The sequence below is a fragment of the Lycium barbarum genome, chromosome 2, assembly GCF_019175385.1.
Source record: "Lycium barbarum isolate Lr01 chromosome 2, ASM1917538v2, whole genome shotgun sequence".
In the NCBI taxonomy this organism is placed as follows: domain Eukaryota; kingdom Viridiplantae; phylum Streptophyta; class Magnoliopsida; order Solanales; family Solanaceae; genus Lycium; species Lycium barbarum.
In genome coordinates, this window is record NC_083338.1 from 2,336,198 (window position 1) to 2,353,334 (window position 17,137).

A 17,137-nucleotide genomic window follows, 5' to 3' on the forward strand; every position below is an offset into this window, starting at 1 on the left:
TTATAAAATAAAAACTTCTTTTGAAAAGAAGAAAAAAAACAGTGCGGTATTCAATTTTAATCACAAGAAAAATACTACTCCTACCGTCTCAATTTAAGTGTCTTAGTTTGACTGGGTAAAGAGTTTAAGAAAATTTTCTAATCTTGTGGTCTTAAACTTGTTCATGTAGAATGTAGAAATTGGAAAACTTACTACGTATAGAGATACTCTTTTTGGGACAGACTAAAAAGAAAATTAAGCCACTTAAATTGGGACGGAATTGAAATTGGAAAACTTACTGCGTATAGAGAGAATACGTACACTCTTTTTGGAACAGAATAAAAAGAAAAGTAAAGCACTTAAATTGGGATTGAGGGAGTAGCATTTTCTTGTGATTAAAATTGAATACCGCAATGTTTTTTTTTTTTTTCTTACCGAAAAATATACTTTGAGAAATTTGGGGTTGTCTAGCACAAAGTTGTAAATTAACCACAGCACACATTTGGTAGTTATAAGATTGACCAGTAGATAACACACAGAATTGGAAAAGTTTCATGCTGGATGAGACACACGTATGACATGGCATGTGAGGTTGATTATTTTTTAAGAATTGCTTTCTCCAGCCACAGCAAAACTTCGCTCATGGATTTTTCACTTTTCTACCTGGTCATGGGTTTTTTTTCGCCAATATTTTATTTATTTCATGCATATATTAATTTATCTGCTCCATTTGATGCAATTAGTACTCAAACTTCTTTATAAAGCAGTGTTTGTCCGAAAATTCTATGGTTGCTATAGTGAGGTGTTGTTATGTATGTATACTGATATTTGATATTTACATCTCATTTAGTTGTTATAAATAAAAATGCTGAAATAATTAATTTCCTGTTATAAACGAAATAATATTCTTGTAATTTTAAAACAACAATTGATTTCATATCTCATTACTTAAAAATTGAAAAGACTATAAGAAATTACCAATAAATCCATAACTAGTTGTCCATCCCGATAAATAATTAAAATCGAAGGAACATTTGCATTTAAAATTAATTAAGAATTTAAATATTTCAAGTTTGACGTAACAATTCTACAATTGTAGGTTGTTTCGTAAATTTCAGTCTCTTAGTGATAATATAGCAATTGAATTGACGAAGAATTTTATTCAAAAGCAAAATGGAATTCACAGTATTCCCTTGAAGGTTGTTTAAGAGTTTAGCATAAATATTTTAATATTTTATTTTATACATAATATATTTCTTACAAAATATTATTATACAATATTTGAGTATGATTGTTATAGATAGATAAGTTTACAAAGAGTGTAGCGATATAATTGATATACTGAATGACATTGCTCTTATAGGTAGAATGTTGTTATATAAAAGTAAAATATAACATGAAAAATCAGTTCCGAAGAAAATCAGGCCGTTAATAGTGAAATGTTGTCATAACTAATGGTAATTAAAGAGATGTTTGACCATATAATGATATTTCAGTGCACCGTGTTAACAGATTGACCAGAAGGTTACTTTGATGGAGATTAGTTCTTGTTTAGATATAACTTATATTTAACGATTAACATTTAATATTTTATTTTTATTCTTATCATTAACCACCATTTTAAATGACATTAGCTACATTCCTGAAATTCTAATCTCATGGCATTGCTAATTATTTCACTGTGCCTTGTCGCGTTATTCAATTTCTTCAATCAGATGGTTGTGTGAACAAATTTGGAGGAAAAAAAATGTAGTGTTAAGCTTAACCAAATGCAGATTAGTAAGGGATGATGGTGTAAGAAGTGGTAGCGTGGCAGGTGAAGAGAAAAGGAGAGGTGACTAGTGAAAAGGGTAAAAATGTGAGACCTACTGTGCACTTGTCAATTAATTAACACCCTCACACAATTATGACATGACATATCTCTCACACATAAAAAATTTCCACAGAATTGCAAAGCTAAATAAATTTCACCAAGACAAGAAGTTAGTTATCATGTAAATGCCCACATGAATAAATCAAAGCATCTCTATGAAATCTGTATATGAAGTTAGACAAGCAATCAGAATGATTCACGTGAATCTAGTAACTTTTTGTTAAGATCGTAAGAAGTCCACTTATAAATGTTTGACGGTGATCTCAGTTATTATTATATGTAACTTACAATCGTTTTAGAAACTCATAAACTTCAAATCCTGGATCCGTCTCTGGTAACAATATATACAAAATCCAGATTCAATCCTCAAGATCTCCCAATGGAACACAAAAGATGGATTGATTAGTTCTCCAATGAGGTAAATGCAAAAGCAGTTCCCTCTGTAACTTGAAAACATAACATTCCCATTCAGGAACTGCAGCTGAAAAAGTAACCCAGTCAAATTCATACTCCTTGTCTTTGATGGGTCTTGAATGGCCAAAGAAACGTTCCCCGAGTTGAATATCCTTCAGAAACACAGATTTTAGACGATCTATTTCAGTTTTTTGTTTCTGGGAAGTCGGAATTACTTGTGGAGTCGTTTCTTCGACCTTTGTCTTTAAATTGGAGAACTTCCAGAGATAGAACTGCACCATCTGCTACACAAAGAAGTTGCATATGAAATCGACCTACCAATTAATCAAATACTAGTATATACAATTCAAAAGATCGACGACAGGAGGGCATTCGGTATTCTGGTTGTGACATCCGGTTTAAACTTGGAAACTTCAACTTAAAATACCCTCTCTAACAAGATTAGGGGTGTCAAATGGGCAGTTGGGCTAAAACGGGTTGAGCTAACAAATGGACGGGTGTTGAGTGGGTCACGTTTTCATGGGCTAATGTTGCCACCCTTATCAAGATCAAATAACTGATGCAATGTTCAGTAGGATGCTTGCTATACTAATCTTTTCAAGGATAAGATTAAAGGAAGGTACCTGAAGTGCATGCATTATATTAAGAAATTGGGTCTCAAACAACTTGCTTTCTCGTGCTAAAAGTAGTGGCTCTGATAGTAACTCCAGTAAGTTGTAAGATGAATCCGATGCTGATAAATCGCAAGTCTCCTGAAATGGATAGATATCGAATCCAACAACATGCAATCTTCCGCAGCGTATATCAAATCCGGATAAGAAACTTGAAGCTTCGTCTGGTGGAAACCAGTACATATTGATGGACCCCGGCAAAGGTAAATATGAACACAACTTGCTATCTACAACACCCGATAAAGCTGGTGAGAGAGATGAGATGATTTTAGGGTCTTCATCATAAGAAGCGTCACGGCTGAACCATAAAGTAAGCGTAATTCGCTCCCCTTCAGTAATCTGTATGGAAGAATTAGTGAATTAGAGAAAAGAGATAGGAAGCAAGGAAACAGGCAAACAACAACAACATATCCAGTGTAATCCCACAAGTGGGGTCTCGGGAGGGTAAGATGTACGCAGATCTTATCCCTTGCCCCTACCTTTGTGGGATAGAGAGGCTGTTTCCGATAGACCCTCGGCTCTTGAAGGAAAACTGAATCCAAATACCGGCAGGACATAAGAAGACAAAATTCCTAAAATTGATGAGATACATTCAGATGACTCATCTGAGAAAATTAATCTACAGTAATTATGCTAAAATAAAATGTCCACTTTATCTAAGGAAATGATCATTCAGCACTCTGAAGTTGAAGTTGTTTCCCACACCAGCTAATTTGTTGACAACGCTTAAACAAAGCATTAGATGATCTTAGGGTGTGTTTTTGGTATGGAGGAAAAATCAGAAAATGTTTTCCAATTTTCTCATGTTTGGGCGGTCAAAATTTGTGGAAAACATTTTCTCTAGGAAAACAAGTTCCTTAAAAATGAGGAAAATGACTTCCCTAATGGAAGTCAGGAAAACATATTCCACAAGTGACATTCCACACTACTTTTCTAATACCCACCCCACCCCAAGCCCAAATCCCATCCCCACCACCCCCATACCCCTAGCCCCCATGGCAACCTCAATAGTATTTGCCTAGATTATATACAAATGCTTTTAGAACAATATTTTCTGCTTATAATAAGTAAGAAACCCACTTATTTTCCGGGGAAACATTTTCCTTCATACCAAACACACCTTTAGGTTTTTCTGAGCAAGAGCACCTTCTATTGGTTTCATTGGCATCACAGACTAACCAGAGTTTCTTTAAGTTCAATTATTTGTCTATTTATTTTGTCACACTTCAATAAACTCCATACAACCACGAGTTGAACCAGTTGCTTCTCTTCTCTGAAGTTGGTTGATCCATTGATCCATGTGGAAGTGGTTAAAGAATAAGATTATAAATATCTTTTTTCAGTGCCAATCTATTATTTTCTCAAAGCAGTAAGGCTTTCATTAGTAGAAGATGACAAAATTAGAGCTTGTGTCTGGATTTGACAAGCATGTGTATAGTTCAGTTAAAGGTACCATGTATCTGTACAAATATCAGGAGGACGATGTATCTTTATCCAGAAAAAAGCAAAACAGAAAAAAAAAATGGAACAGTGACAATATAAGAGGATTGGAGTAAATTGGAAAACACACAAAGAGTCCGTTTGGCTTAGCTTAAAAAAAGTGGCTTATAAGCTGGTTTGACCAAAAAACAGCTTATGCCCAACTTATTATTTTTATTTTTTTTTGGCTTATTTTAAGCACTTTTTTAGCTTATAAGCTGCTTTGCCAAACACCTAAAAAACCAAAAAACAGCTTATAAGCTGGTTTGACCACTTATAAGCCAATCCAAACGGGCTCAAAGAGGTTCTACTTTTACTAAAAGAAGAGGGAGCATACCTCATCAACAGAATGTATATTTTGGTCATCAGCCGTATACATGATAACATCCTAATGAGATAGAAGTATCATCAGTAAGGAAGAGCAGTCAAGAGGGGGAAAAAGAGTAAAATGGAAATTACACAACAGAGCAGAATCCAGATAATATAATATTTACATTTCACTATAGAACAATACATTTCAGTCAGATAGCAAATTATAACTTGCATGAGAAGCTATAACAAACAAGCTTCGTATTGATCAATAAAAGGAACTTACAAGCAGATTGTTCATCAACTTCAGCAACCAAAAGAGCAAAAGGGAAGTTCCAGAAAAGTTCTACAAAATTTGCACCCAAGGGTGTGGCCTAGTGGTCAATTTTTTTCCCCATAAGAACTGTCCCTATTTCATTGCCACTTAAAGATGATTACATTTGAAGAAGGAGGACTAGACCTTGCCCTCTTGGAGAGATTTGTACAAGATTTTTGAGCAAAAAGTATGCACATCAGCGGCAACAGAGAAGCACTTCAAGGTGGTTAAAAATAAATCATCCCCGGCTTCCTTTTTTTTGACTCTAAAAGAAGGAAATTGCCATCTATCTATGTTCAAGAGTCTCCTAATTTGTCTTGGGATAGAGTTTGGATGAGTAGAAACTCTAGTAACCTCAGCAGTATGACTCATGGAAGCAAGCTTATCTGCAACTTTTTTGGCTTCTCTAAAACAATGCTTAATAATTACCCCATGTCTTAGAACAAGCTTTCCAATTTCTTCAATTGTTTCCTTTATCCTCCAAGGAGTGGTCCAATTGTCATCTATGCAGTTCCGGAGGAGTAATGAATCAGTCTCCGCAACAATGAGATTGTGTCCATTGTCGATGCACCACTTGAGGTCAAAAAGGAAAGCATTTGCCTCAGCAGTGTTGCTGGTACCATTTCCAAGTGGAAGGATGAAAGCCCATTATACAATTGTCCATGGAGTCTCTAACCACTCCGCCTCCTCCACTTGAGCTACCTATACAAGACCCATCTGAATTCATCTTGACAAAAAGAAGAGGTGGTTTAAGCCATTTGACAGGAACGGTAGTAGTATCAACTAGTATAGATTCCATGAGCTTGAGAAGGTTGTCCCAGTTATCAGGAATTTCAAGCTTTGAAAATGTTTTCTTGGTCAACTGGCAGATGTTGAAGGAAATTAAAGATACAGATCTGATGGTAGAAGGCTTTTCTTCCTCATATCTAGAGTTGCATCTTGATCTCCAAAGTTCCCACATTGTGATAGGTGGGAGAATTTTTAAAATGTAAGCTGCTACTGGGTTTTTTGTTATGCGATTCCAGCACCTATGCCGCAATCTCTGAGATTATAATTCCTGGTGTTGATGCCCATGGCCTAGTGGTCAATGAAGTGGGATGAAGTGGGATGAAATCCCTGAGGTCTCAGTTTCAAATCTTAGCCGAGACAAAAAAAACTAGGTGAGCCTTGGTCGACAGAGTTACCTGCCACCTGTGTTGGTGGGAGGGAGCAAATCTCCCATGGAATTAGTCGAGGTGCGCGCAAGCAGGCCCAGACATCACGGTTGTCAAAAAGAAAATAGAAAAGGGAGGTTCCAGAAAAGTTCTACAAAACTAATAAAGAAAATTATACGTATTAGCATAGCCCTAATGGAATATTTTCTCTTCTATATATAAGCATCTTCAGTGTACATTCTCTTTTAAACCAGGGTCCCAAATTGACAGAACTAAGAGACTTGTTCAAAATTTACATTACATTGGGGGAAAAAAAGGATTTACATTGCAAACAACCATACAAAATGCCAGAGAACGTGACATATTCCAAATGTAACTTAAGTAGTCAAATGCACCACCAAGTCCACACATTTACTTACACCAGCCACGGGCACAATGTCTGCTGGTTCTCCATCCTTGAAGTGAAAGATACCACCCTTGAAATCTGCTTCATAACTATTTAAATAACACACTGCCTTCAACAAAAGAATTAAGAATTGTCAACTGGAGTAAACAAATAAGGACCTCAAGATTTCATAACAGTGTGATTCAACATTACACCTCTTTTCACTTTAGTGTTCTGCAAATATCAAATATCCAAACATCTACTCATAGACCAATATCCATAAAGAACCCATTTGATTAATTGTCTCTGTTACCACAATTTTGACTTTCTGTATGCGTCATACAAAGTAAAAATTATTTACATCCAGCACATTAGATCATAATAAGAAGCTATTACATGGTCCATATTAATCCAATAATAAGTATTTCCATAGCATGCAACTTGACATCATGCACAAATACTATGTCTGATTTCCCGGAGAGCAAAAATTCGACCTCTCACCAACCTTCTTAAGGCATTTATGACACCACTAAAGCCTAATTAAATTCATCTATAGTCTTCTTTTACAATCCCACTTCAATGACTAAACCAATCATTTATTGGCTAACTTTTCAAAATCATTAAACTCGTACCCATCACTAGAGTGACTAAACATCATTTATAGCTGATCAAATGTTGTCGGTAATCAACAAAATCAATTTTGAGAACATGAGAATACTAATAACAGCAAGCTGCAAGAAGACTCAATACATTGTTAATAACATAAAACTAAAAATATGTCGCAGATAACGACGACGGAAGATACAACAATAAGTAAAGACGCACCGCAAAATCCCGTTGTTTAAGGTAAGGTCTATTGTCATCACTGTGCCAACCGATGCTTGCTCCTCTACACCAGCTGTAATTCATACAAACATTAGACAAATAGCTCCATATCAGTGGAAATTTTATTTCACTACGATAAAAAACAAGAAGGATAAAATCCTGAAGGTGAAATAATGCCATTGAACTATTTGCTTGTGACAATGAAGGGCTAAAAACTGTACAAAGAACTAAAAATAGAGTGAAACTGAACTTGTTAAACCCCCAAGCTTCTGATGGATTTTGTCCAAGTTCCATCTGGGGAAATATATCTTCTACTGCTACAAGAAATATCTATATACCAAACTGACCCAAAGTCTTTTTCCTAGTTGGACGGGTTATCTCTCTTTATTCTTGTAGCTTCTCTCAATTATGGATTCTATAACTTGAAAAGGCACATACAACAATAACATCAACTAATCCTCATTCCAAAATAGTTGAAATAGCCTGTATATGAATCCTCTATATTCATTCTCCTCTATCCAAGTTCACCCAGTATTTAGACGTAGACTATTTTTTCTATGTTGCTCGGACTCTTCAAAGTTACCTACGGGTGCGTGTCGGGTCCTTCATAGCATTTTTTGAGGATCCAGCACAGGTGCGGCAACATTTATTGAGAGTCCAAACAACATAGATTTTTTTTTTTTTTTGCTTTCCATCTCAGGGCCCCATACCCGTATTGGGGCCCGACTAAATCCGATTCGCGCTGTGATTGGGGGGGTAAAGCGCTCCCTAACAAAGGGTACCACATATACTAATCATCCTCATTCATCCGGGCTTGAGACCGACTATGCTTTGGCAAAGCTCACATAGGCAGAGTTAAAACGATATGATCATGAATAAGTTTAGAAGGGAAAAGAAATTGGAGTTTGAACCTGATTAGACCAGTGAATTCAACAAACAACTCATACTGGCACCCAAAATACTCTTCTGCTTTCTCCCTTAACCTTTCTACCAACACCCACAAAGCAAAAATCAAAAAATTAAGTAAAAATAACAAAAAATTCACCTTTAAACTAATAATACACTTTTGTTCTCATAGCTAATGATAAATTCTGATTTTGGTCTTTGTAATATTTGGCTAAGCACATCTAACCTTCAATTAACTAAAACGTGTGGTGCCATTTTATAGGAAATATAACTATTTATAGAATTACATTACCCTCAAATACGAAGTAACAATATAAACTTTAAAACAACACATCGATAATTGAATAATTCAACACTTGGGACCCATTTGGCCATGAGAATTATTCACTTTTTTCGGGGATACTTTTTCACTTTATTTGAAAACCAATATTTGGCCATGAAACAACCTCTCTACCTCCCAAGGTAGGGGTTTGCGTACACACTGCACTCCCGAGACCCAACTTGTGGGATTACACTGGGTTGTTGTTGTTGTTGTTTGTCCATGAAAATTCCAAATTTGAAAAACAACTTATAACTTATTTTCCAACTCCATCTTCATAATTCCAAATAAAATGCTTTCTTCTCTACTTTGCAAAAAATAACCAAACACAACTCCATCGTCAACTCCAACGTCATAAATTCCAATTAAAGTGAATTTCTTTTTTTTTTTTTTTTTGAATCTGTTACCAAACGCCTACTTAATAACTCGTTAAATTTGTAAAACTTGACAATCAAAGGGATCAAAAATGCACATATCAAGGTTAAACGTGCTTAACCAAAAATCACAAGGACCAAAACCATAATTTTATCAATATTTGAAGGACTAAAAGCGATAATTTCCCAAACTTAAAAATTAGATTTTACCTCTAATGGGAATAATGGGCATGATCAAATGAGCACAGTTAGTAGCAATAAGATGAGATAATGTTGTAGAAAACACATTTGGCCTGTACCCTACCGTACCACAACTCTTGTGTATAAACTCTAACTCCTGCAATTAACAAAACCAAAAAAACAACAAAATTCTTCAACATGTAGTATGTAAAAGTATAAAAGGAATGATTTGTTCTATCATATTTTTACTTTCTTTAAGGGATCGTTTGGTACACACGATAAGATGGGATATCTCAGGATTAACTTTATATTGTGTTTCAAGTCTAGTAATAGACCATGATGATTTTGCAACAACAAATAGAAACAAGCAAAACTAACACAAATTTCAAAAAAAAAAAAAAAAACAGAACTTTATGAACACTAGGGTCTTAGCAAGATTGAAAAAAAACAAGTACTTTTGTCAACTTTAAAGGCAATATGGAGCTCAAAATGCTTAATTTTTTACAGTCAACCAAACATATTTGACCTGTACAACAACTCTTGTGTATAAACTCTTAACTCCTGCAATTAAAACAAAACAAAACAAAAACAAAAAACCACAATTCTTCACATGTAGTATGTAACCTCCGTGTCAATTTATTTGTCTTGTTTTGACTTTGACACGTAGTCTAAGAAAGTAAAAGAAAGACTTATTCATTTTTTAATATTATGATCTTAATTAAATTAAAGATATATAAAATGATCAAAATATTCTTTAATATTGTGATGTTAAACACGTCACGTGAAAAGTTAAAATTAAAGAATTGACAAAAAAAAAAACATTCTTTTTTTTTTTTTTAGCGGACTAAAAAGAAAAGTAATACAAATAAATTGAAACAAAGGGTACCATTGTTTGAGTTTCTAAATTTGGAAACTGACCTTGCAAAGATCTAAAGAGAGAAAGTTATGTAGAATGAGACGAGGGTGTTTGCTATCTGCCATTTTTTGTAAATTGTAACTCTTTGTATGATGAAATTGAAACATGAGGCTTTATATTTGGGCTGGTCAGTTTTAGTTTGGACTTTTGCACTAGTAGCTACTTTTAGGGCTTTTCTTTAACATTTAGTAAGCGCTTGCAAGGTATTTAAATGTTAGCCATATAATCGGTTTCTTTCTTCTCTACTACTTTACTTCTGTGCTTCTTCAACATCGTACTCTTCTTCTACTTCTTCGCATAGGGAAGAAAGAGAGTGAATGGACAAATGATGCTTCAATCTCAAATTTAATTCCAAGACTTTTAACTTCAGCATAGTTCAATCAAGAGCAGTTGAATCTTCAGGGACAATTTGCAGGATTGGCCTTAGCTTCCGGGGGCGAATTTGTGTGTAAATTTTGGGTCACGTAATCACATAATCACTCGATTAATCTCGATATATTATGTGTATAATTCTGAAAATATATCTAATATTAACTAAGTGAATACATGGTTATAATAGGCTGAGTGGAGCACTGATCAAAGGTTATCTTTGTATTTTGAAGGTCACGGGTTCAATCCCCAGCTTGGGCAGCTTTTTTAACTTTTGCCATTATTTTTTAAAGTAATGGTGAACTCATTCTCATGAAATTCTGGATTCGCCTCTATTCGCTACGTTGGGGTGGTCTTTAATTTTTGTCCCTCAAATTGGTGGTCTTTTAACTTTTGTCCTTCGCTAAAAATTTCTTGGTTTCAGATTCAAACTCTCTCTCAGTCAAAAAAATTTAAAAAATTGCAAGGTAAAATTTTGCAAATATGGACAGAATAATTCTGTCCATGTAAATTCTGCCTTATGGGGCATAATTTTGCAAATTTCTACTTTGCGATTTTTTTTTACTGAGCTGGAATTCGAACCCACGACCTTAGGATATTAGGCGAAAGATAAAACTTAAAGACCACCAATTTGAAGGTAAAAAATTAAAGACCACTCCATATGAAAGACCATCCCCGCAAAAAAATGAATCTTCACGATATTACCCTGAAGTTCAAATTTCACAGTTCAAAACTTTAGGACAATTCATCTTGAAGTTCAGTTTAACCTAAGCCTGCTATCCGGTTCAACCGGAATCGGACTGGTAACCGGTTATAAAACCGGCCGGTTCCGGTTTATCGGTTCCAAACATAGAAATCGGAACCAGACCGGTCCAAAACATTAGAAAACCCTTTTTTGTTTTGTTTTTTGTATAGTATATATATATATCATAGTATTTATTAGTATATTGTAGGTATATTTATATATGTTATATAAGTTTATAAGTAAAGTTTATATATTTACTAACTAACAGCATATACGTATATATATATTAAGTTATATGCTTAAGTTATACTACATATACCTAAAATATATTAAGAATATACTTATATATATCAATATACTTAGGTTATATAACTTATATATATATATATATATATATATATATATATATATATATATATATATATATATATATATATATATTTAAGTTATATGTATACTTATATATATATTTCGGCAAGTTATATATATTATATATATATATGTTTAAGTTATATGTATATTATGTATACTTATGTATATTTAAGTTATATGCATTATAACTTAAGTTTTTTCTAAGTTTATAAATTCCTATTTTATAAATTAAGTATATTTATATTATAAGTATATTCTTAGTATATTTTAGTTATTTTTCAAGTATATAACTTTCTAGTTTTTAATTTAAGTAGATGTATATTATAAGTATATTCTTATTATATTTTAGGTATATTCCTAACTTAATATAAGTAAAAATATGAACACAAGTAAATAGAAGAAAGCTCAACGAGCCATATATTTTATTCATTCATGGATAACATTTATTTGCAAGTTGTAGTTTTTTTTAACTTGCAAATAATACATGAGTTGCAAAGAAATAGTAGAATAATAAAATCAAAAAGTGTGAATCATTTGGCTAATATCCGCCATATCATATTCGGTCATGGAGATATCTTCAAAATCTTCCATTTGATCCACTCCACTTGCTATCAAATCTTCAATCTCTTCCTCTTCGCCTTCCACCCCTTCTAAGTTTTGGTTGCATCGCTCCGATTTAATCCAATCGCGAATGCACACTAGTACTTGCAAGCTAAATCCGGATAATGAGTGTCTATGGTCTCCAATTTGTTGTCTTCCTTGGCTAAATGCACTCTCCGAAGCCACGGTTGATATTTGAACCGTAAGGATATCTCGAGCCATTCTTGAAAGTATCGGATGACTCGCCTTGTATTTCTTCCACCATGCTAAGACGTCCAAATCATCTAGTTGGTTGATATCCACATTTGGCTGCATCAAATAAAAGTGATATTCATCAAAGTTAGCATTATGAGAAAGAGTTGGATGTGAATGTAAAACTTTTAAATGCGACAAGCCCTTTTTACTACTTTGAGAAGTAGTAGGGCGTGGAGTAACGGGTGTAGCATTTTCTTTCAAATTAGAATAATGACTAAAATTTTTACTAAACTCGGCATCAATCGCGAGCTCGGCGTCAGTTAAAGATGGTTCAACTTCCTCTTCAATTTCTAAAAAGGTATAAATTGGATTAACTAATGCTCTAGTATAAGACATTTTTAAACAAGGATTTAAAAGAGAACCCGATATAAATAAAGTTGAGATGGAAAAAAAAAAATTTCTTAAATTTTGTTGTCATATTAAAAATAGCCGCTTGAGGACCGGATTTATTTTTATACTCTTGTAAAACTCTAGCTATTTCCGCTAAGTAGGCTAAAATTTCGGTTACCGTGGGATAGAATTTTCTAGAAAAAGCAAGAGTTGCATTATAAATTTTTTGTAAAAGTTCAACAAATTCCTTAACATCTTTCCAATCGGTAATATTTAACCAATCATCACTATCTGTATTAAAATGGCTGTGAACTTGTTGTATGGGAATCCTATAATCATATGCTTGTTGTAACATAATGTAAGTATAGTTCCACTAGTGTCAACTTCTACTTGAATTTTCCTAGGTCTAAGGCCATTTTCCACACAAGAATTCTTAAAAAATCTCAATTTTGCTCTATTAGCATTACAAAAAAGAAACGCAACCGCATTTCTAACTTTTTGAATAGAATCTTCAAAACACTCAAGACCATCTTTAACAATCAAGTTTAAAATGTGACAACTATATCTCACATGAAAAATATTTTTTAGCGGAAGGTTTAATTCCCTTTTTAAAAGACCAATCGCCTTTATATTATTAGAAGCATTATCTAAAGCAATACAAAGCGTTTTTCTATAAATGTTAAAAAATCTCATAATAGTAGACATTGAATCCGCTAAAACTTTTTCGTCGTGACGAGCTTTCCCTTCATTATATAAAAAAGCTATAATTCTTTTTTGCATCACCCAATTATCATCAACCCAATGACATGTAATAGCAAAAAAATCTAACTTGTTAAGACTAAGACCCAAATCGGCGGTAAGAGAAACACTACAATTTAAAGAATTAAATACATGGTGCAAATAAAATCTATATTTTTTATACAAATCTATAACATCCGCTCTACAAGTACTTATAGGAATGCCCTCAAAAAACGGATTATAACAACGTTGAATATAAGTAACAAACCCCAAACCCGAAGGAAAGGAAAATGGTAGAGCATCAAAAGCAATCATTTTACCTATTTCTACACACTCTTTTTTCTTGTCATAGCAAAAAATTTTACCGGTTCGTGGGTCTATCGTCATTTGAATACCCCCCACATTTGAAACCGTTTGCTCTCCCCAAACATCCTTATGTTTAGCTTTCATATGACCCGTTAGTGTACCTGTTCCACCATCCTTACTAGTTTGTTGCCTAAAAGCAAATTCTTGTTTACATAAATCACATTTAGCTATTTGTCTTTCCTTATTCTTAGTCATAAATTTCCAAATTTTAGCGGTTGACTTACGAGTTCTTGGCGGTTTGTCTTGTGTATGTGATTGTGCACCTGTCTCTCCTATGGGATTTTTGGGGCCTTGTGTTTCATCATCATCATCATCAATTTTATTAAAAGTGTCGGTATAATGTTGTTGCATTGCCTCATGATCTAAAAGTAGATTATTTCCACCAATATCAATACCTAAATTAGGTGTTTCGTTCACAAATGTTTCCTCATTAAACCCACTCCTAACAATACCACTACTACCGGCATCACGTCTAAATCTCTTCACCATTATTAAATATAATTAAATTTAATCACACTCAAATAAATCACAAAAAAATCAATTGCAACTAATTAGATTGCTAGAATTAAATTGCGTAAATTAAATAGCGGAAAATAAAGATAGAGTTGGAACGAAGGTACCAAATTGGATTGCTAGAATTAAATTGCGTAAATTAAATAGCGGAAAATAAAGATAGAGTTGGAACGAAGGTACCAAATTGCCGGACTAATTTCCAACAAAGTGAAGGCGGCTAGAATTGCAAATCCACCAAAGCTTTGGAGCTACTTCGGATTGTTGCAAAATCAACAACTCCACCAACAATATTATAATTGCAAAATTAATAATTGAAACTATAATAAAAATTTATAATATTTAATTGAGAGAAATTTAAAGTGGCTAATTGTTGCAAAGTAGCTATAATTGAGAGAAATTGAGAGAAAGAGAAGAGTGAATTGGTGTGGATTAAAATTGAAAATGGAGAGAGGTTTATATAGAGGTGGGGAATGGGTTAAAGTGTAAAAAAAAAAAGGTTTGGGGGGTTGGGGGGGCCAAAAGGGGACTTTGGAGCAATTTGAATAACGGCTATATTTAAAAAAAAAAAAAACTTTTTTGACCGGTTCTGATTTAGCGGTCCCAAAAATACAAAATCGGACCGGTAATATTTATACAGTTAACCATAACCGGTGAACCGATTCCACCGGTTCCGGTTTTACCGGTCCGGTTACGGGTTTGAACCAGTAAAACCAGACCGATTGCCGGGCTTAGTTTAACCCCTTTAGTTTTTTCTTCGCGACAATGACAAGTTCTCCGCTTCATTGTGATGTCAATATAAATATAAGGATTACGCATTCATAGTTTAATCATGTCACTCAAAGAAATGCATAATTTACATTCAATTTGAACTGAAATTACTAAAGTTTAAGTTATTAAAAAAAAAAAAAAAAACTTAACTTCATGACAAAATATTCTGAAATTTGAACTGAAGAAACTGAACTTCAGAACATAGTGTCTTGAAGTTTAAAATTTATGACTAAACTCTAGATACTTTGGAAAGACTGGCTAATTCTTAAACAGCTGTCTTAACAGTGACTACTTGGTGCCATTTTCACTCTTGTAGCCTAAACGACTCATCGGCCCAAACAACCTATTTCACACCATGTGAAAATTGGCTAATTTTTAGATACAAGACAAGGCCACAAAAATAGAATTTGCATAAATTAGCCGCTCTTATCTGTTCAAGTAATTGCATGGTTTATCCTTCAAATGGACTAATCTTTAACTTTTGTACCTAAAAAATGGGCTGGTCTTTAATATTTGGCCTTTAAAATCAAATTTATATCCGTGAAAATATAAGTTTTTTAAGATGCTGAAATAACTTGTGCATATTATAATGCGTAATTTATTCCCCTATAAATATAAATTCGATTCTGAAGGGAAAAAAAATAAAAGACCAGCCCTTCAAAAGGGCAAAGATAAAAGACAACCACAAAATAGAGACAATCTAATAGCCATTATAAGTAGGCGTTTGGACATGCGATTTCATCTCATGAGATGAAATCAGCGTTTGGATATGCAATTTCATCTCTGATTTCATCTCATGAGATGAAATCCAAATCATCCAAAAAGGCATGATTTGGGATTTGAAATCATGATTTCAAAAAATATAAATGTAAAATTTGACTCATATGTTTATATTTTGTAAAAAAAAAGACCCATGAGTTGGTAGATATAATTACCAATCATGTTTATCAACCATTTGCATTAAATATTAATCTGTAAGTTGTTAAAATATACTTACCAATCATGTTTACCATATGGGAGGATTATGTTAAATAGTAGTTACATTACTATTCATGTTAAATTTTTCTTTTTATTGAATTAAAGTTTGATCAATTGATGTTGTATTTTTTAAAAAAGCCTTTTAGTAGCGTATTAATTTTATCATGAACTATGATTTACTCATTTGGTAAGATTGTATAAGAATTGAGAAAATTTTGATGGTTTTCACAACTTGTGAGGTTTTTATGTTTATAAAAAAACTACAACTTAAGAAATCCAAATTGCATGTCCAAACATGATTTCATCTCATGAGATGAAATCATGTTCAAACGGCTAATTGAGATTTAAGTTTGGGCACATGAATTAAAAAATTCATTAACTTCTAAAAATTAAGAGGGGTTTTGTCTAAAATACCCTTAATTAAGATTTTTTTTTAAATCGGCATAATTATTATGGGAATACGAGAATATGTCAAGGGTAAATTTGGGAAAGAGAACAAAATACTTCTTGATTTTGTGAAACCTCTCAATTATTTTAGTCAAACTTTTAAAGGCTAAAACCTCAATTATTTTGGAGCAGGAGGGAGTAAATTATCTAAAAATATTAGTATTTGGTTGAAAGTTAAACACCTAATATATACTCCCTCCATTTACTTTTACTTATCTAATATTCTAAAAATAAATTTTCATTCAATTTATTTTTTTCTGTTTTATCCATAGTATTAATTACTCACTTCAAATTATTTTTCAAATCTAATAAAAATATGTACTCCCTCTGTTTCAATGTATGTGAACCTATTTCCTTTTTAATCCCTGCCAAAATGAATGACCTCTTTCCTAATTTGGAAACAAATTCACTTTATGAAATGATTTACAATCACACAAATATTCAATACTTGTTCTGAACCACAAATTTCAAAAGCCTTCACTCTTTCTTAAATGTCGCACCCAGTCAAATGAGTTCACATAAATTGAAATGGAGAGAGTATCAATTAATATGAGTA

General features: G+C 33.2%; 1 protein-coding gene across 4 annotated transcripts; it reads right to left on the reverse strand.

Moving 5' to 3' along the window:
* Positions 1–1,966: 1,966 nt before the first annotated feature.
* Positions 1,967–10,257, reverse strand: LOC132625837 (uncharacterized). Of its 4 annotated transcripts, none has more exons than XM_060340420.1 (8): positions 10,103–10,257; positions 9,215–9,341; positions 8,317–8,392; positions 7,406–7,478; positions 6,615–6,710; positions 4,754–4,804; positions 2,890–3,276; positions 1,967–2,550 (listed from the first exon to the last, which is right to left on the reverse strand). In XM_060340420.1, exons 1-8 carry the CDS (start codon positions 10,205–10,207, stop codon positions 2,212–2,214), a joined length of 1,254 nt encoding a protein of 417 aa, XP_060196403.1. In that variant the 5' UTR covers positions 10,208–10,257; the 3' UTR covers positions 1,967–2,211. The 4 variants fall into 4 exon arrangements, with proteins under 4 accessions (XP_060196403.1, XP_060196405.1, XP_060196406.1 ...); XM_060340422.1 differs by lacking the exon at positions 10,103–10,257 and adding an exon at positions 9,711–9,862; XM_060340423.1 differs by lacking the exon at positions 10,103–10,257 and adding an exon at positions 9,640–9,825.
* Positions 10,258–17,137: the final 6,880 nt, after the last annotated feature.

Coding starts and splice junctions, on each gene's coding strand:
- LOC132625837 (XM_060340420.1), bottom strand. CDS start 10,207: ATGTTTCAATTTCATCATACAAAGAGTTACAATTTACAAAAAATGGCA. Junction 9,342..10,102: donor TCTCTTTAGATCTTTGCAAG/GTCAGTTTCCAA, acceptor TGTTAATTGCAG/GAGTTAGAGTTTATACACAA. Junction 6,711..7,405: donor TTAAACAACGGGATTTTGCG/GTGCGTCTTTAC, acceptor CTTTTGTTGAAG/GCAGTGTGTTATTTAAATAG.